We start from the raw sequence: 16,811 nt of genomic DNA, 5'->3' as shown, positions 1-16,811 counted from the left end.
TGGTATCAAATTCTATCTTGCCTTGCTAGTTCAAAAACAATTCAGAGGCAGCATGCGGAGAAAATGTTTCATTATTATTTATCACTTTGATTGGCGAAAATTCCGTAATTAATGTCATTTTTTAAATAATGCTGATGTTATGTTATTTCGTTACATGTAAAGAAAGGCTAGACTGAATAAAAGTATTTATTTGTTAGTTTTATTGCAAATTCAATTTTAGTTTTAATTTTGTCATTAAAAATTAGCAGTTGCATGCAAAATGAAATTTTTTCTTTAAATATATAAAACTGTTTCGGGTATTTTTTTCTATCGTAGTCTACTACGATAGAAAAAACATGTTTTTTTTTCCATAATTTAGATACCACTTCTCAAATCTGGCATTGCTTAGCCATTCCGCTCAGTATGCTAGCTCCTTTTTTCAATTTCTTAGCCTTGAATTTAGTAGACAAGAAACCACCTGTTTAAAAAAACCAGGTCACATTCATCTTCGAGAAGAAATAATTTTTAAGAGAAACTAATCTGCACTGGCTTTAAATGGAGGTAGAAACCAGGAAAACTTCTGGTAGTCCAGTCCAATGCTTATGGAGCTCTGTTCTTTCTTTAACAAAGTATACTTTCCATCAGCAATGCACTTTCTGTGGGCAAGGAGTAAAATAAAATTTTACCTTCTCTCTCTGTAATTCGTTAATTTGCAAACTTGATCTGTCTCCATTGAACCATGCCAATTTTTATAAAGAAGTTAACATTATTTTTGTCAATTATAGATATCTACGCTTAACATTTTGGAAGGAACACTTAATCTCTTGTTATTTTCAATTTAAAAATAATTATCCGGAAAAAAAAATTTGCGTGGCCTACCTCTTTGCCAGATTTAAATCCGCTTGATCATTTTATAGGAGGTATATGCTCTCAAAGATTGGAAGTACCGAAGGATTTACTGCCGAAAAATTCAAATAACGTTTGATACAGATTTGGGATCAAGTTCCAGGAGCAGCAGTGCCTGCCAGCTGTTATGAGTTTTTCAATCGTTTGTGATGAATTTTAATCGTAATCAGTAAATATATGAGCTTACATGTAATAAATGAATCGATTGTCGTACAGAGATGTAAAAATTGAGAAAAAAGGATTTTTGAATATTTTTGTTTTTCATTGCTCAAATGTGGAACCGTGAAGCAATGCAGTAGACTTAGCAGATATATTGATTTCGGATATAAACTGCACGTAAGCAGAAAATACTTCAGTGATTTATAAGTATTTGTTGGTTATTAGGAAAGAACTATGAAGTAAAAAATAAACTTTATTGGCGATATTTTCGATAAGCAAAAAATGCATCATTTATGCATTTTATTTTAAAGCCGTCGTTGAACAACCATTAGTAGTCGTAAACCCAATTTTTTGGGTTTACGACTACTAATATTCAACTACATAGGGGCCGTTCAAAAAGTACGTACATCCCGAAGGGGGGGAGGGGATTTGCTATTATGTACGGTTTTGTACGATGGGGAAGGGGGGAGGTATTATACAAAGTACGTACTTTATAAACATACACCAAATTTAAATTTGACTTTATCCTACACACTCCTTAAGTAAATACTTAATTTTATTTAAAACATAATTATTTTAATTTTTATGAAAAAGGGGGGTAGACTAATAAAATGTACGTACTCTAAGGGGGGGAGTAAGACCTTATGTACGGTAATATACGAAGGGGGGGAGGGGTTTAAAATTTCTCCATTTTTGTGTACGTACTTTTTGAACGGTCCCATAGCCGTGAAATTTTGAACCCAATCCAGAAAACAAGGGAGCTTCTGGATCAAGTACTGGGAGAAATTTACCTTCGTTGAGGACTTTTTGATGGAACTAACCCGCATTTGCGTTATATGGAGAGGAAGACCGTGATAACCTCCCACTGTTAGCCTAACGGTAAGGGGACTCTAGCCCATGCTCAGTCTACCAGTGAGGATATTTCACGTCAGCACTGTGGTCGGTGCTGCGAAATTCGTGTCGAACAACCATCGCTGGGATACGAACCCGGTTCACTTTATTGGAAGGTAATTGACTCATTGTCGCTTACGTTGATTTTTCGATTGCATGGCACTATAGAGAGTTCTGCTCTACGCCATCTGTAGCCCATTTTAATAACCAATAACTAATTTAAAGTATAGAAAAAGTGAGTTCAGTTCAGGCACACAATAAAGTTTCAATTGCTGAAAAAAATACTAAAATTATCAAAATGCTTGTAAATTATTGGAAGAAAACTTCCCGATTGCGTAATCCTAAGTTATCCTTTCATAGTTTGCTTTCATTCTGATATTTTGAAAATTTCGTTTCAGTGATTGAAGCTTCATGGCTTACTGTAGGTTTTTCTGAACTTTCTTTTTTTAAATCTTTAAATTATAAATTACTTATTTAGGGAAAAGAAAATTTGCGATGAAAAGTTTCTTCTACTCGTATAGCGTACTCTAAAGAGATGTCAACAATATCTTACTACTTCTCAAACAAGGTGGAAAAAAAATTATTTACTGCTTTTTCTATAAGTGAGAGAAATCTGTGAAAAAAAATTATGTTCGTATTCTAAGCAATACATAATAAACATTAAATTTTAAAAATTTCCGTGTTAATTTGAAAATTCAGAAAGTAAGATTCTGTTCCCTTTTTAGCGTTATCGATTACTCGTGGGAAGGGAGAATCTGCTAAAATTCAGTAAATTGCAATATTGTTTTCGATTGCTGAACTCTTTACCTATGGCAACACTTAGCATGCTTTCCTCATTAGCGTGTGAAGAGTCATAGAAGAAGGAAGTACGTTAGCTTCTGTCTTTAGTTTTATATAGATTAAAATCTTTTAAGTTGGGAAACTATATGGAACTGAAAACAACATTAAACTTAGTTCTAAAAGAAAGCATCATGGAAATTTTAAAAAATATTTTTATTAATCAAAAATGAAAAATATTAAGAAAAGGAAAAATATCGTAGTACATTCCTATACAACTGAAAAGAGGAGGAGAGGGTAAGGAGAAGAGCCAAAAGCATGGGACCGGTCTTCTCCCCAGATGGTGTATTCGAGCGATGCGATCGCCAATCTTGAGACTAAGAAAATCAATAATGAATTTATTTGATAGAAACAAGGAAAATCAAAAGCTAATTTGCTTAATGGTAAAATTTTCAGCAATTTTCCCAAATCCATCTCCTTACCCACTAGTAGTGTTGTCATTTTCAACCAAATAGTGCGATCCAGCCTCTTTGAAATTGAATCGTTTGTCCCGCAGTCGACTGATCGTAAAATCACGGCTCCCAGTAGAACACCGAAGTTTAGCATCACTGGTTGCGGTCATTAAGTATTTGAGTAACCGCTTTGATCAGCCTGTGTGGGTACCAAGAGTGACCGATATCGCTTCTCGTTCTACCATGCAGTGCTCGACTTCGCATAGATCGTCGAGCCACCAAGGCCGAGTAACCATCCCCTCTGCAGAGGATAAAAATTGTGATCGTATATCTTCAGATCCTCCTCCGGGATGTTTCACAGACCGTAGCCAATAACCAATTATGCAGCTGTAGTGCGACATAAATAAAGTACCTGCCAACCATTTTACAGTACTGCAATTATAATTCTCAAAATCAGGTAAACTGAAAGCTAACTGTGAAATTTCAAAATTTAATATTTTACAGTGAACTGATCGTAATGACACGATTCCCAGTAGAACACCAAAGTTAAGCATTACTGACCAGCGATCAGTGAGAGGGAGAGTAGTGGACCATTTAATGAGCCTGCAATGGGATCAAGAATACGCGGTATCGTTTCTCGTTAAACTGTAAAGTGATCGGCTTCACACGCAGTTCGTCGGGCTACCGAAGCGGAGGAGCTATCCCCTCTGCGAAGATCAAAATTGTGATAACAGATGGTCATCTTTATGAATCTTTACCAGAGCATTGCACCAAGTATAAGAGTAAAGTATTACTACCAATTGAAAAATTTGCCTATCAGATTCTCATTAGTGGACGAGTTTTTGTTGAGTGTGAATATCTTTATTGACATCACCATTTCCTTTAAAATTTATGCATTTTAATAAAATGAAACATTTTTATAGTTGTTATTTAAAATTTAAATATTAATTCCATCCAGCTTCTTTTCCATCCAGCCATGTATGCAAAAATCGGAGAATATTGAGCCAACGGGAACGGTGCTTTTCAAATTCAGCAGATGGAATTATTTTGAATCTGGCAACCAATAAACTATATATACAGAAAATTTAGCGTCACTTTGCCATTTTCTTTCAGTCTTCGGCAGTGCAAGGTAGACGTATGTGACTCTTAGTCAGCCTGTCGAATATTTCATTCCATTATCATTTCATTAAGTAAGGGAATTATTCATGCTTAATTTTTATTTGTAAATTAATTTGAAATGTTGTAGGTTTCTTTTTATTTAATTAAGAATACCGTTTTAGAACGAAATTTAACATTATTCAGTCAAACGCATTCGTGTACTTATAATAATTCGCTTACCTGCTGATTATCTAGATCTGAATTTATGTTTTTAGCAGCATTTCTTTAATTATCCCGATTTATTTCGGATAATTTAAAAAAATTTAATTTGTCAAGTTTCTATTTTGTATTTAAAATGATTCGCTATTTTCAGATTCAAAAGTGCGTAGTAGTATTTCAGTCTCCTTATTAGCAATTAAGTTAATTTATTTTCTGCTTTCAGGATTTTTAAAATCCTAAATACTCTACGAATCTAATAATCTATAAATTTTTTTTTGTTTCTTCGTAGTTCTAAGTATTATGATTGCCTTTCGTTCCATTAATTTTTTTTTGAAGAGTAACACGTCATTTTATTAGAAATCTGTAAAGGCGGTGTGCGCAGTAACGTTATGACGCATTGCGGTAAGTTATAGATCGATAGCTGAAGTAAGCTAATGCGCGATCGTCAAATCGATTTTTTATCCAGAATTCTATCAGGCTTAAATCAATTAATTTTTGCCTTTTAAGTTGAAGCTGAAATATTTGAATGCAAGAAATGAAAGTTTCACTCTTCTTATAAATTAATTTCACCCTTGTTGGGTATTTTTTAAGGCAGCAGAGTTATCTGCGATTAAACGGTATTGAAAGTTGCAATAGATTTTTAATTTTGCGGCATTATCCACAGTAGTCCCTTGGATCAATTTTTATAACGAAGTGAAATTCTTAGTTTTTTTTTTCTTCATTCTATTATGAATATAAGAACTCTGCCAAATGTTAATTCTTTCTTACCTTATTTAACAGGGTTCATGCACCTGGAAAGTCATTAATTTCGGTAATGTACAAAATTTGTCATGATTTCAACTATTTAAAAAAAAGAAACGGGCATGGATTTAGGTCGCCGATAAAAATCTAAATTTTAAAATTGAATTTACCCTCCCCTCCTATTTCATGGTGTTCTGAATTTCTAACAAAATCCCCACTCACAATATTTTATTAAAATATAAAATACTTTATCATGTATCTTATAAATTATGGTGTTCTTACAAAATATGGAAGAAAGAATTGAGATTTTTTTTTCCTAACAAGTCCAAATTCTAGCTAAATAACACAAGCCAGTCTTAGGCAATTTTTTTTATTTCGTAGTGAGAATGCAAAAAATCAGGTGTGTTTCTTTCCTCTTCGATGAGGAATAAAATTATCTTTAGAATATATTTCTGCAGAAAAAAAATTATTTGCTTTTGTGATTTTTTTCAATTGTTTTTATTGCTTCAATTCTTCACTGAGTTTTTTAAATTTAAAATCTATAAATGTGAAGATGCAGAGTATAAGTTTTGGTTATACCTATCATTTCGATTAATGTTATTATAATGCTTTTTAAAACTACTTGTTGGAAGAAGATAGTATTCAATAAGTCATGAAAAATTCTTGTAATTTGTCATGGATTTGAAAGTCTAAAATGTTGTAGTTACCCTGTATGAAATCGTGTTTGTTCCTTGTGTGTTGACTTGTTTTAAAGTATGCTGTGCTGACTTAGCCTTGATGTTGCGTCAGTAAAGATATTTCAATATTTGATTCATATTATGTTCAGATGGATTAGCACTATACTTTTATTAAATTGCCATTGTTTTATTATTCTAGGTAACTACTCATCTCATCTGTGCTACCATGTCTCAACAATTTTGTTTAAAATGGAACAACCATATGAACAATATGATGGATGTTTTCAAAAGCCTCCTCTCTACCGAAACAATGGTAGATGTGACTCTAGCTTGCGATGGTCTGAGCTTAAAGGCGCACAAAATGGTTTTGTCAGCTTGTAGTCCTTTCTTCCAATCCTTGTTTTCAGAAAATCCCTGCCAACACCCAATTGTGATATTAAAAGATATGAAATATACAGAACTTAAAGCTATTATTGAGTTTATGTATCATGGTGAAGTGAATGTTGCTCAAGACCAATTGTCTGCTCTCATGAAAACAGCAGAGACACTTAGAGTGAAAGGTTTAGCTGAAGTGACAAATGAGAAAGATTCTCAATCTAATAACTCAGCTCAGGACGAACCTACTCACAGATCTGTTCCTAGGACGGATTCGCCCCCTCAGAGTAAAAGGAGAAGAGGTCGAACACGTAAACGGTCTCTTAGTGACTCTAATCGTAGTGATGATGACTCTAACGAGCCTAAAATCAAACAACCAATGTCTCCGGACATTGAAGAACTATCTGGTGATGTGACGATGGACGTTTCTAGTTCTCAGTTTTCTAGTTTGCAATCTCAGGTGCCTATGCAATCTACCCCCTCACATAGTTCGAACACTTATAAAACCTCATCTGTGATATCTCATGATCCTCATGTAGAAGAACCAACCTCTGCTGATGAAAGTGAGTTTGGGGTTGAGCCTACTAAGCTCCTGGAACAAACATTAACAACTGAAGAGGTAAGTTCAAGAAAATGCTTTTAGTGTGATTCCATAACAATAATGTATACTAGTAGCATTATTTAATATTTTATTAAATGCATAAACTCATACATTGCAGCTCAATGCTAGGAGAAGGTCTTCAAATGTTGAAATGCAGAGGAGGCCTAGAGGTAGCACAGATCATTCTACAATAGTGCCAACATCTATGTCAGATACATCTAATCAACAACCAGATAGTCCAGTTGGTAAGAATTGAATTGTTAACTTTTATTTCTGATGCCACAATTTTGGATCTTAAATTTTATTTTTAAATTCTGATGTTTTGCATTTTAATGGAATAGATATTTTGTAAATATGAAATTTCACTTGATAGCTTTTGAAGCCATAATTTGAATATTTCCTCAGAATGAAGTATTAAATTTACAAGAAACTGAAGGTTTTAGGGATTTCTCTTATTTTTTTGGTAGGAGGGCGAGTGATTTAATTTTATAACTATGAATTATGATATAATGTAAAATTGGTGCTATTTGTGTTTAAACGATCTGCTGGACAAACTAGTCTCCCCATTAGTATAAACTTGCCAGTCCATTTTTATAAGAAATATACAGGTTGATCCTCAGGTAGCTACTAGTTATACCCTTTGAGTTAGTCCCCTTCTGTGACTTTTTTTTTTCTGAGACTTTTCTGCTGCAGATTTTATGAAAATCATCCCTAAATCATTAAACCTTAATTTTGTTCTATTTGTATTCTTGTTCTGTGAAACTTATTTAATTTTTAAATGTAAATAAATCTTGTATAAAAGTTAAATTTTTCTTACTCTGGATATGCTTAAAAGTTACCTATGTTGTGTAATGTTAAAGCAGCAATTAGGTCACTTATAACACTGTTAACTGATAATATTAAAAGTCTTATGTCGATTGATAGTTAATTCTTTAACATTTATCTGGACTGATCAAGTATCAATGCACTTGTAGTTATTAACTATGTATTCAACCTATTTTATTAGTTATATCTAAACTCAGATTTGTCTGTTTTTATTGTATCTCTTTTGACGTGTTATTTTTGATTTTTAGATATTAAACCAGAAGTATTAGACTTAGAACCACCTATGTCCACTCCAGGACCCTCTCATAGTAATGATAATGCTATGATGGTCTATATGGATCAATCGAACTCTTCTCATCCAGGGCCGAGTGGTTACCAGGATAATTCAGCCCTGGTACCACAGGACTCTCAACAGCAAGGTAATTATCATGCCGTAATGACTTATTGTTAAATTCATTTGGACTTAGGAGGATGTTTTTATGAATTGAATTAGGTTGCATCAACATCTTGACAAAACTTGTCTTCATGCAGAGTTCAGTGTGTACTTTTCTTTATCTTATTATTGGAATAATTTATCCATTAAATTTATTTGCTAATAAACTAATCATTACTATAGCTGCCCGAGATTTACTCGCGAAATCAAAAGTCGATAATCCACAAAGTATGGCATATTTTTGTCATTTAGAATGTGTCTGAAACTGCTAAATCTGAATTCTTATTCTCGTGATTTTAGTGACAATCATAAGTTGTCATATTTACTTGATTTAAAAGTTGCGCTTTAAGATTTTGTATTTACCTAATTAAAATGTACATTGTGCTTTCTATCCGCATAGTTAATATCAGACAGCAGTTTGTTTTCTCCTGTTTTTAAAATCAGATTGTGGTTTGTATTCACACAATTGTAATATCAACAATAAATTTTTGTATTTGTACACAATTAAAAACTAAAGAAAGTTTTCCTTTAATTAGTCAAGAGTTTTTCGCTTAGTCACAATGAGCTTGTCATGCATGTTTCTGTTACTAAGAAGTTGGCAGCTATGCATTACATAAGTTTATAAAAAATTAAAGAAATTTAATTTAGATGCAGTTATTTTAAAATCTAAAACATCTTAAAAATCTAAAATAAAGATAATCTAATTCAGAAATACCTTGTCAATGTGAAATGATTAATTTCATTTTGCATTATTTCAAGTGCATAGAGACAAGTTTGTAAGGTATTGATAACTTAAATATAAGGCTTTTACCTACTTGGTCTGCTGTAATTTTAAATTTCAGCTTTTTATAAATAGTAAAATACCTGAGTATTTTACATTAAGAGTTTTAAATATCATCTCTGCCAACAACACCCTTACATCTTATTAAAATTTTCAATGTGAATGTTTTATATTTCAAAACTAGAAAAATATAATCCTTTAAAAAAATATTTTTATGAAGTAATCTTACTGAGAAAAAGCTCTGAATTTTGTAAGATGTTAAGTATATCAGTATCATTCATATTTTATTTCAAGAGAAGTTATAGCTCTGGTGGATCAAAAGTTCTAACATGCTAGTTTGAATTGAGCAATTAGGTCTATAAAGGGTTAACAGCTTCTCTTTGATTTTTATATTTTAAAGAAAGGTGCAAATAGAAATTAAATACTTACCTAAGTCACCTAATGAAAATGCAATGAAGTTTAATATTCTTAAAATTAATTTTCTGGTACATTATTTCTTAAAAAATTTTCTGCCTTTTATTTGCTTAACTTAACTACTAAATTTTGTGCTCTTAAAAATAGATCAATATGAATACTTTCTTATTAATGTTGAAATGTTCTTAAGTTTCTATTTTGAAAGTTGGCAGGTCGATATATTTCATAAGGTTTTTTTTTTCTTTTCATTAATTGATAACAATAGTAGTATGGGTTTCACCCACTACTATTTTTAGGAGTTAACACAGCCTCCTAGTTCATTTGAATATGTACTTGTTATAGTTTTATCAAGATCACTGTTTTCTGTTATGTGAATGCTTATTAAATTTTTTTTTTTATCTAATATATAAGCTATGCCTATCCAATGAAATTAAGAAAAAGTTCTCAGATTTATCTTCATTTCTGGAAAATAATTTTTATTTTGTTGCAAATTTTAGTAAAAAATTCATAGTTTTAGAAAAAAATAACATAAATAGAAAATGCATAATTAATATTTTAAAATGTCAGTATATTCACCTTTATTACTAAATTATAGTCAATATTGTTTAATAAAGCATAAAATTTTTAAAAGAAGCTCCCATTTTAAGAATTGTAGAGGATCTTTAATTAATCTAATGATGATGAAAAATATTTTGCCTGAATGTAAAGGTTAAAGAAAATTATGAACTTGATAAGACTTATTAAATTTGTAGCCTATTAAAATATTTTTGCTATGTCTTAAATTTTACTGTTATTTTAAAAATTAAGATTATGATATATTATGCTTATGTTTAAACCTATGTTTTGAAAGATTACTGTGGTTTATTGATTCCTTAAGCTTATAAGCTATACCAAATCTTTCAAAATATGGATTTTATGTGGTAAGTTATGTTTATTAGAATATATATTAGAGAGAAAATCATTTAATGTTTATTCAAAATTCTGCTCGGTGCAATTTTTGGGGAACTACTGAGTTTCCCCCTCTCCCTTGCATAAAGTAATCTAATGATGTTACTCAATCTCTCTAACATGTACTGTTTTTACTGAATCTCCCTGAAATGTACTGTTTGTAAAAATGTGCTAATGGTTATTCGGAGTAAGAGCATTTCAGCGACGAAACCGCTACTCGATTATCGTAATTGTGACGTCTTGCCGCTCGCTCGTATGCTCAAGATTCGCGATGGTCATCTCTGAAGAAAGGATTCCATTAAATGGTGAGTTAAGCTCTTTTCTACTTCCTTTCATTATCTTGTAAAAAATTATGTCAGTCATGGGTAAGGTGACTTGGTATAGTGTACTAATATTTTTATTCCCACAAATAGGATAATTGTCAATATCATTGTAAAAATGGCTTATTGTAATGTAAAGCTTGTAGATTTGAATGTGTTCTCCAATTTGTAAAGCATGCCATATGCTGCTGGGAAAATGAAAATTTTGTAAAATAAAATTTTTGTTATTTTTCACTAGTGTTTGTGTTGTTTATTACTTCAGCATTTGTACTTGTATATTTCAGGTGTAAAAGAATACACTTCATGCATTTTAAACTCAAAATATTGGTGTTACCAGTTTACTTATATGGGTAGCCATCATTTTAATTAGCAGAATTTTTATTATATTCCACAGGGTGCTTAGTGCCTTAAGATGCTAATTTGTATTGTATTTGCAACACATTAATGTGAAACAGACATTGATTTGATAAACAGTGCAGTGAATCTTTTCAGGAGTAACCCACTCTTTTTCCACAGAAAAATGATTATTAATGGATGTGATCTCGTTCTTTGAGGTTTCCTCTGTTGACTTCAAAAATCCTCAATGAAAATGATGACTTAGCAAACAAACTTAATTCATAATTTACTGCAATTTTTTTTTTTTTTTTTTTTTGTATTAAATGCCTTAGATTTTTATGTAGTCTTTAACATCTGTACTTAAACTAGATTTATTAAAATATTTGTAATTGAAAAATGTATTCATGTGTAAAAGTGATAACTCGGGAAAGTAAACTAAGTCAAAATTTATTTCAAAAGGGCTGTACAAGTTACTTATAATAACTGCTTTTTAATTTTAAAAAGAACTGTCTAGTTAACTATCTATACTCAGTTTTTTAATTTTTGATAAGTCCTTAAAATTTTGGACTCCTTGGATTTATTTTTCTGATCTCTGTATGAACCCTGATAAAAAATTGCGTTATGAAGTAATGCATAAAAGAGCCAACTCAGAATATGAATACTTGGGAACACTTTACGTTTACTATTTGTCTTGCAAGCTTGACGAATTTTAAAAACGTAAATTAAGAATAGTGGAATATTGTTTTACTGTGAAGTTCGTAATATATTTAGGTAAGTCTTATTTAATCTGGTTAGCAAGCTTTGTTTTAATTTAATTATCTATTAAATGCGGAATCGTCATTAAAATTTCAAGCATAAAAATGTGTTGATTAGACTAAAGATTTGTTCTCTAGTTATTATGGGTTGTATCCCATCTGAGACAAGTTTTGCTGCATTCATACAAATACTTGATCTTGCCTAATTTGTGGTGGGGATATTAGTTTTGCCACTAAAATTTTTTCTTAAGACAGTTTTAATTGTAATTCTCACATCACTTTTAAATAAAGTCACGTAAATGTTGCGACAAGCTTTTAAAAAAAAACAACAGTAAATTGATGTATTGCCCAAATTGGGATTAATATAATAATCTGAATCTGTAATAGCCTGCTGTTTTTGTTCACATGCTTTCCAAAAATTAATCTCATTGCATTAAGATATAGATTCGAATTTTCATTTTGCATTAAATATGAACAGATTAATTGCTTCTCTAAGCATCTATCATAGGAACATAGCTGCCTCTTTACAACTACTTTCTGAGATGAATTTACATCGGCGAATTCAATTTTGTTGCCCCAAATATATCAGAATCTAACAAGTTCATGTCATTACATAATCCATTGAAACATAGTCTAAAAAGAAATAGATTCTGGATGCAATTAGATCATCGGCAAGATCAGATCCATATTGAACAAAGGATTAATATGGGTGGTCATTTTTCAGAAAAACCTTTCGCATACATGAAGTTAACCCTTTCGAGCCGACTGTCACATATATGTGCCAGCAAGAAACGCGCTCACTTCCCGACCGACACACCCGCGTGTCAGTGAGTTTTCTCGTTCACCCCCGACCGTCACTTATTTGTGCCAGCGTTTCGGAACGTTTTAAAAAATGAAATTTCTTCCAAAAGATGGCATTGTATGTCCATATGGTTTCAGATACATGTAGATTTGACCTTCTACTCAAGATGAAAGTGCAGTCACGTGGTTTTTAGGGGAAGGAGTGGAGGGGGGAATGTTTTATGAGGGCTCTTTAAATTAGCACGTGATATTTATTCACAGTAAGTAAGGGAGTTTTTTTTTTTCTCTCGCTACTTTCGATTTTCGGATTAGTTTTTAGTGGATAATTAGATCTTGTAGGCTTGAATTTTTTTTTCTTTTTACCGTTAGAATGTCGAAGCGTCGAAAAATTTTGACTGAGCTGGAGATAGAGGAAATTATGCAAAATATTTCAGACATTGATTCTGAAACAGATTCGGATAGTAGTGATAGTGACACTATAATGAAAATAAAATATGTAAAATATACATTTAAACAAGAAATAACTTAAGTAAATAAAGTATCCATAGAAATATATATAAAGCATATGTCACTTAAATACTCTACAGAACAATATTAAACAACGCGCTGATATTTCGGTAATTTCATGGAATTAGGCTTAACATCGAAAAACCCTCCGGCCCTGGGGAGACACACGCTATAGAGACTGCCGGCCTTAGCGGTAAGCGCGCTTTCGCGCTTTGCGTCGCGAAAGGGTTTTAAAGAAATTTCTATTCATATTGGAGTACACAAGAAGAGCTTTTCTCTCTTCCAACGGACTCTTTCCTTTGACTGGTGAGTGAAATTAAAGCATTCAGAAATACCTACTTTTATAAATGTAGAATCAACTTTAAATCAGTTTTCTTACCACTTCCGATGTATAAAGTTTGGAGGTAATAAAATTAGAATTCACCTGAAAAGATATTTCTCTTTCAAAGTACAGGGTATGGACAAATCAATAGAAGCACTTCAAAGCTAACTCATTTAATTTTATAACTTCAGCAGAAGTGTTGAAATCAGGCGATTTCTCATTTTTAATGAAGGTAAGACGGACCGACAATAAATTATAAACGAAAATAATTTTTTTGAATACCACAGCCGAAAAAAGAAATAATAAATTTGTAACGGTTACTTGGGTTGTTAATTGAACAAAATTTCGCAAGCCTATGTTAAATATTTAAGGCTTGGATAATTTTGTCAAAGAACTAATTTTTTGTCTTTAGTTTTTCTTGCTATAACTTAAAAAATACTCCATAAAATCAAACAATATTTATAGAGCAGTTAAAAATTAATTACAAAAATTATTCTTTGAAATTTTGTTTTTATGAAAACTAATATATATGCACTTTGTTTTTTTCCTTCTTTTAAATAGCTTCTTGTCTTCTCTTTCCAATGCATAATAACATATTATGTTAACAATAAATGTGCAAATGAATTTTTTTTACCAGATCTTTAATCCACACTTATTTTTCAAGTTGCCTTAAGCATATATTTTTATGTTAATGATGTAATTATTTCTTGGTATTATGTGTATGTCTCTCAAAATATTATAGTACTTAATAAATAAAATTTATATGTCTTGATAATCTTTCTATTTAATTGAACTTGGTGCTACAGAGTCCCAAATTTTCTTTAGACAGATTTCATGGTTTTGTTTATATGTCTGTTGGAAAAACTTTTTTGGAAAGGATTAGAATACTTTTTTTTCAAGAGATAATATTTTAGTTCAAAGCTGCTATTTCTTTCTAATATTATTATTTTTTTTTTTTGAAAAGCGATGGGATTAAAAAAAACTTAAGATTAGAAATTGGAGTGAGTTGGCAGCCAAGGCCTGCAAGGGGCTATTGCTCTGACAAAGAAGTGATTAAAAATTGAAGTAAAAACAGTGTTGTGTAGAGAGAATTATTACAGTCCTTCTGCTTAATGAAAATATTAGTGTATCAAATGTTGTTATTCATAATAATTGCTGTTTATTATTTTTAATTATCAGATTAATCAAGCGAATTGAGTGCTGTCGTTCAATTTTACCCTATACTAGTGTTTTTTAAGGTCCAGTGCCCCTACCGGTACACAATTGCCCAGGATACCATACACTTAGGTTTTTTTAAGGTTAAGAGCCTGCTCGGTATACACTACTCTGTTTTTTTTTTTTTTTTTGAAGTGTCATATCCCGGAATACATTTGCCCTGTAAACCCTATACTGCTTTTTTTTTTTTTTTTTTTTTTAATGTTAAGTGACACTGCCCAGAACACAGTTGCCCGGTATACCCTATACTGAAGTTTTTTTAAAAGTTAAGTGCCACTGCCTGGTATACTCTGGACCAGGGCTCGAAAAAACTCAAAAAATTTTACCTGTCCCCGGGGACGGCTTGATCAACAGTGTACCCGTCCTTCTTTGAAACTAACCCGTAGCTTCTAAATAAATAAAAATATTATTTTCTCTTATTTATTACAGACATTTATATAAATTGCACAATGAATTAGTAGTTACTTGGATTACATTATACAGTAATAAGAGAAATTCTAGGTTACTATTAGTAACCTAGTATTTCTTTTATGAAATAATTTAAATGACAAAGGTTATCTGGAATGTCAATTTTTCTGAGGGTACTGCGTTTTTTAAATGAATCAAATATGACGTTTGCCAGTTCCACAATAAAGCCAATGATTAACATTTCCTCCCGCATAGTAATTCACTCCAAACGCATTACAAGTATGAAAATAAGTTTTTGATTTGGTGTTTGTTGATCAATATTAGGATGTTTTTTAATGGTGTGTTTTCGAAAAGATTGATATGAAAAAAATATATTTTCAGAGGCATAACATTTAAAAGTGTTAATGGTTGAATTGTCCATATTGGAAATTAAACATCACTAACTATGAACGCCAGGAACTTGAAACAATAAAGAAAATAATAAGCAACTTCAAACAAAGAAATTGAAAATAAATCTAACAATAAAAACCAAAAATATAAACTATTTAAAAATAGAAACACAATATTGATAACGGATTTGTTTATTTTTCTACTAACATATCTTTTCTGTTATCTCTCAGAGTTCAACATGTGCATTATATTGTTGACGAAAGCGTGCAACGTAAAATCGTTAACGTCATATTATGATATAAACTAAGGTAAACAACGTTTAAGAGCACAAAGGTCGCCCACTTGTGTATTTAGTCATATTGTGATGTCTGAGCATTGGGATAAGGAGAAGAAACTGTAGATGCCAGTGTTTTCTATACTGCGTATGAGCGAGAAAACTTTTGTAATGAATCGTATTTGGCAACTAATGAAAAAATTCGATTTGAATATCTTAAAAATTAAAAAGTTGCAAGCAGTTTTCTATGAAGTTTTCGACTTTTTAAAAGAAACTTAAAATGATATGGAGTATTCTACAAATATTATTTCTATCACAAGACAAAATTAAATAACAAAAGATGATTACCTTACAATAAACGTTCATTCATACTTCAAAATATAATTCAACAAGTAAAGAAAATATGCAAAAGGAAAGATAGGGGAGTATCTCCAATAATACTGGTGTCATTTTTAATAAATCTTATTTAATAATACAAATAAAATTTGTGGTAAACCCCTTATCATTTTAGCTTTTTTTTAAAAAAGTACGAGAACTGCTTAGAAAATGGTTTGAAACATTCTAAGATATTCAAATCGGACTTTTCTTATTAGTTGCCAAATACGATTTACTATGAAATTAAGAGAAAACAAATAAAAAAATTTCTCGCGCATGCATAGTATAAATGAACTAATTAAATTACTCATATTGTGCACAGTTTATAACAAATTTTTCTAAAGTTTTAAAGCAATAATTTTGAAATTAATTTTAAATTTCACCAAAAATTTTGTTTAATTTTATTCAATATTTTTAAAGTTATAGCAAAAAGCATAAGATTGGTTTATTATAAAAATACCCATACTTAAATATTTAAGCTTAATTTTCGAAATTTTGTATGATCATTACATATCAAGACCAAACTAATTGTTACAAATTTAGAGTTAAATTTTTTTGGCATAAGGTGTTAAAATACATTTTCGATGTAAGTTATTGTCGGTTCCTCAAACCTCAGAAAGCTTTAAAACTCATTGATAAGTATAAAATATTGCAGATAATAAACGCTTCTAAATTTATGATTAGATGATTCTCTTTTCTCACTAAAAAATGAGTTAGCATAGAATTGTTTCCATTATTTTGTTCGACTCCAGTACTGTAGAGCACTATATTCGCATTCAATTTGATGAAGAATCTAAAATTAGATCATATTAAAAGATTCATCCTTCAATTC

General features: G+C 31.0%; 1 protein-coding gene across 1 annotated transcript; it reads left to right on the top strand.

Moving 5' to 3' along the window:
• The first annotated feature begins 4,262 nt into the window (after window positions 1-4,262).
• LOC107456571 (uncharacterized) lies at window positions 4,263-10,830 on the top strand. Its single transcript, XM_016074470.5, has 4 exons — window positions 4,263-4,354; window positions 6,099-6,893; window positions 6,994-7,120; window positions 7,949-10,830. The coding sequence occupies exons 2-4, from the start codon at window positions 6,126-6,128 to the stop codon at window positions 8,149-8,151; spliced, it is 1,098 nt and encodes a 365-aa protein (XP_015929956.3). The 5' UTR covers window positions 4,263-4,354; window positions 6,099-6,125; the 3' UTR covers window positions 8,152-10,830.
• The last annotated feature ends 5,981 nt before the right edge of the window (window positions 10,831-16,811 follow it).

The sequence above is a fragment of the Parasteatoda tepidariorum genome, chromosome 8, assembly GCF_982258835.1.
Source record: "Parasteatoda tepidariorum strain Cologne lab strain chromosome 8, Ptep-v5.0, whole genome shotgun sequence".
NCBI lineage: Eukaryota > Metazoa > Arthropoda > Arachnida > Araneae > Theridiidae > Parasteatoda > Parasteatoda tepidariorum.
The sequence above is the reverse complement of the archived record's forward strand: the minus strand, read 5'-3'. Positions and strand labels throughout refer to the sequence as shown.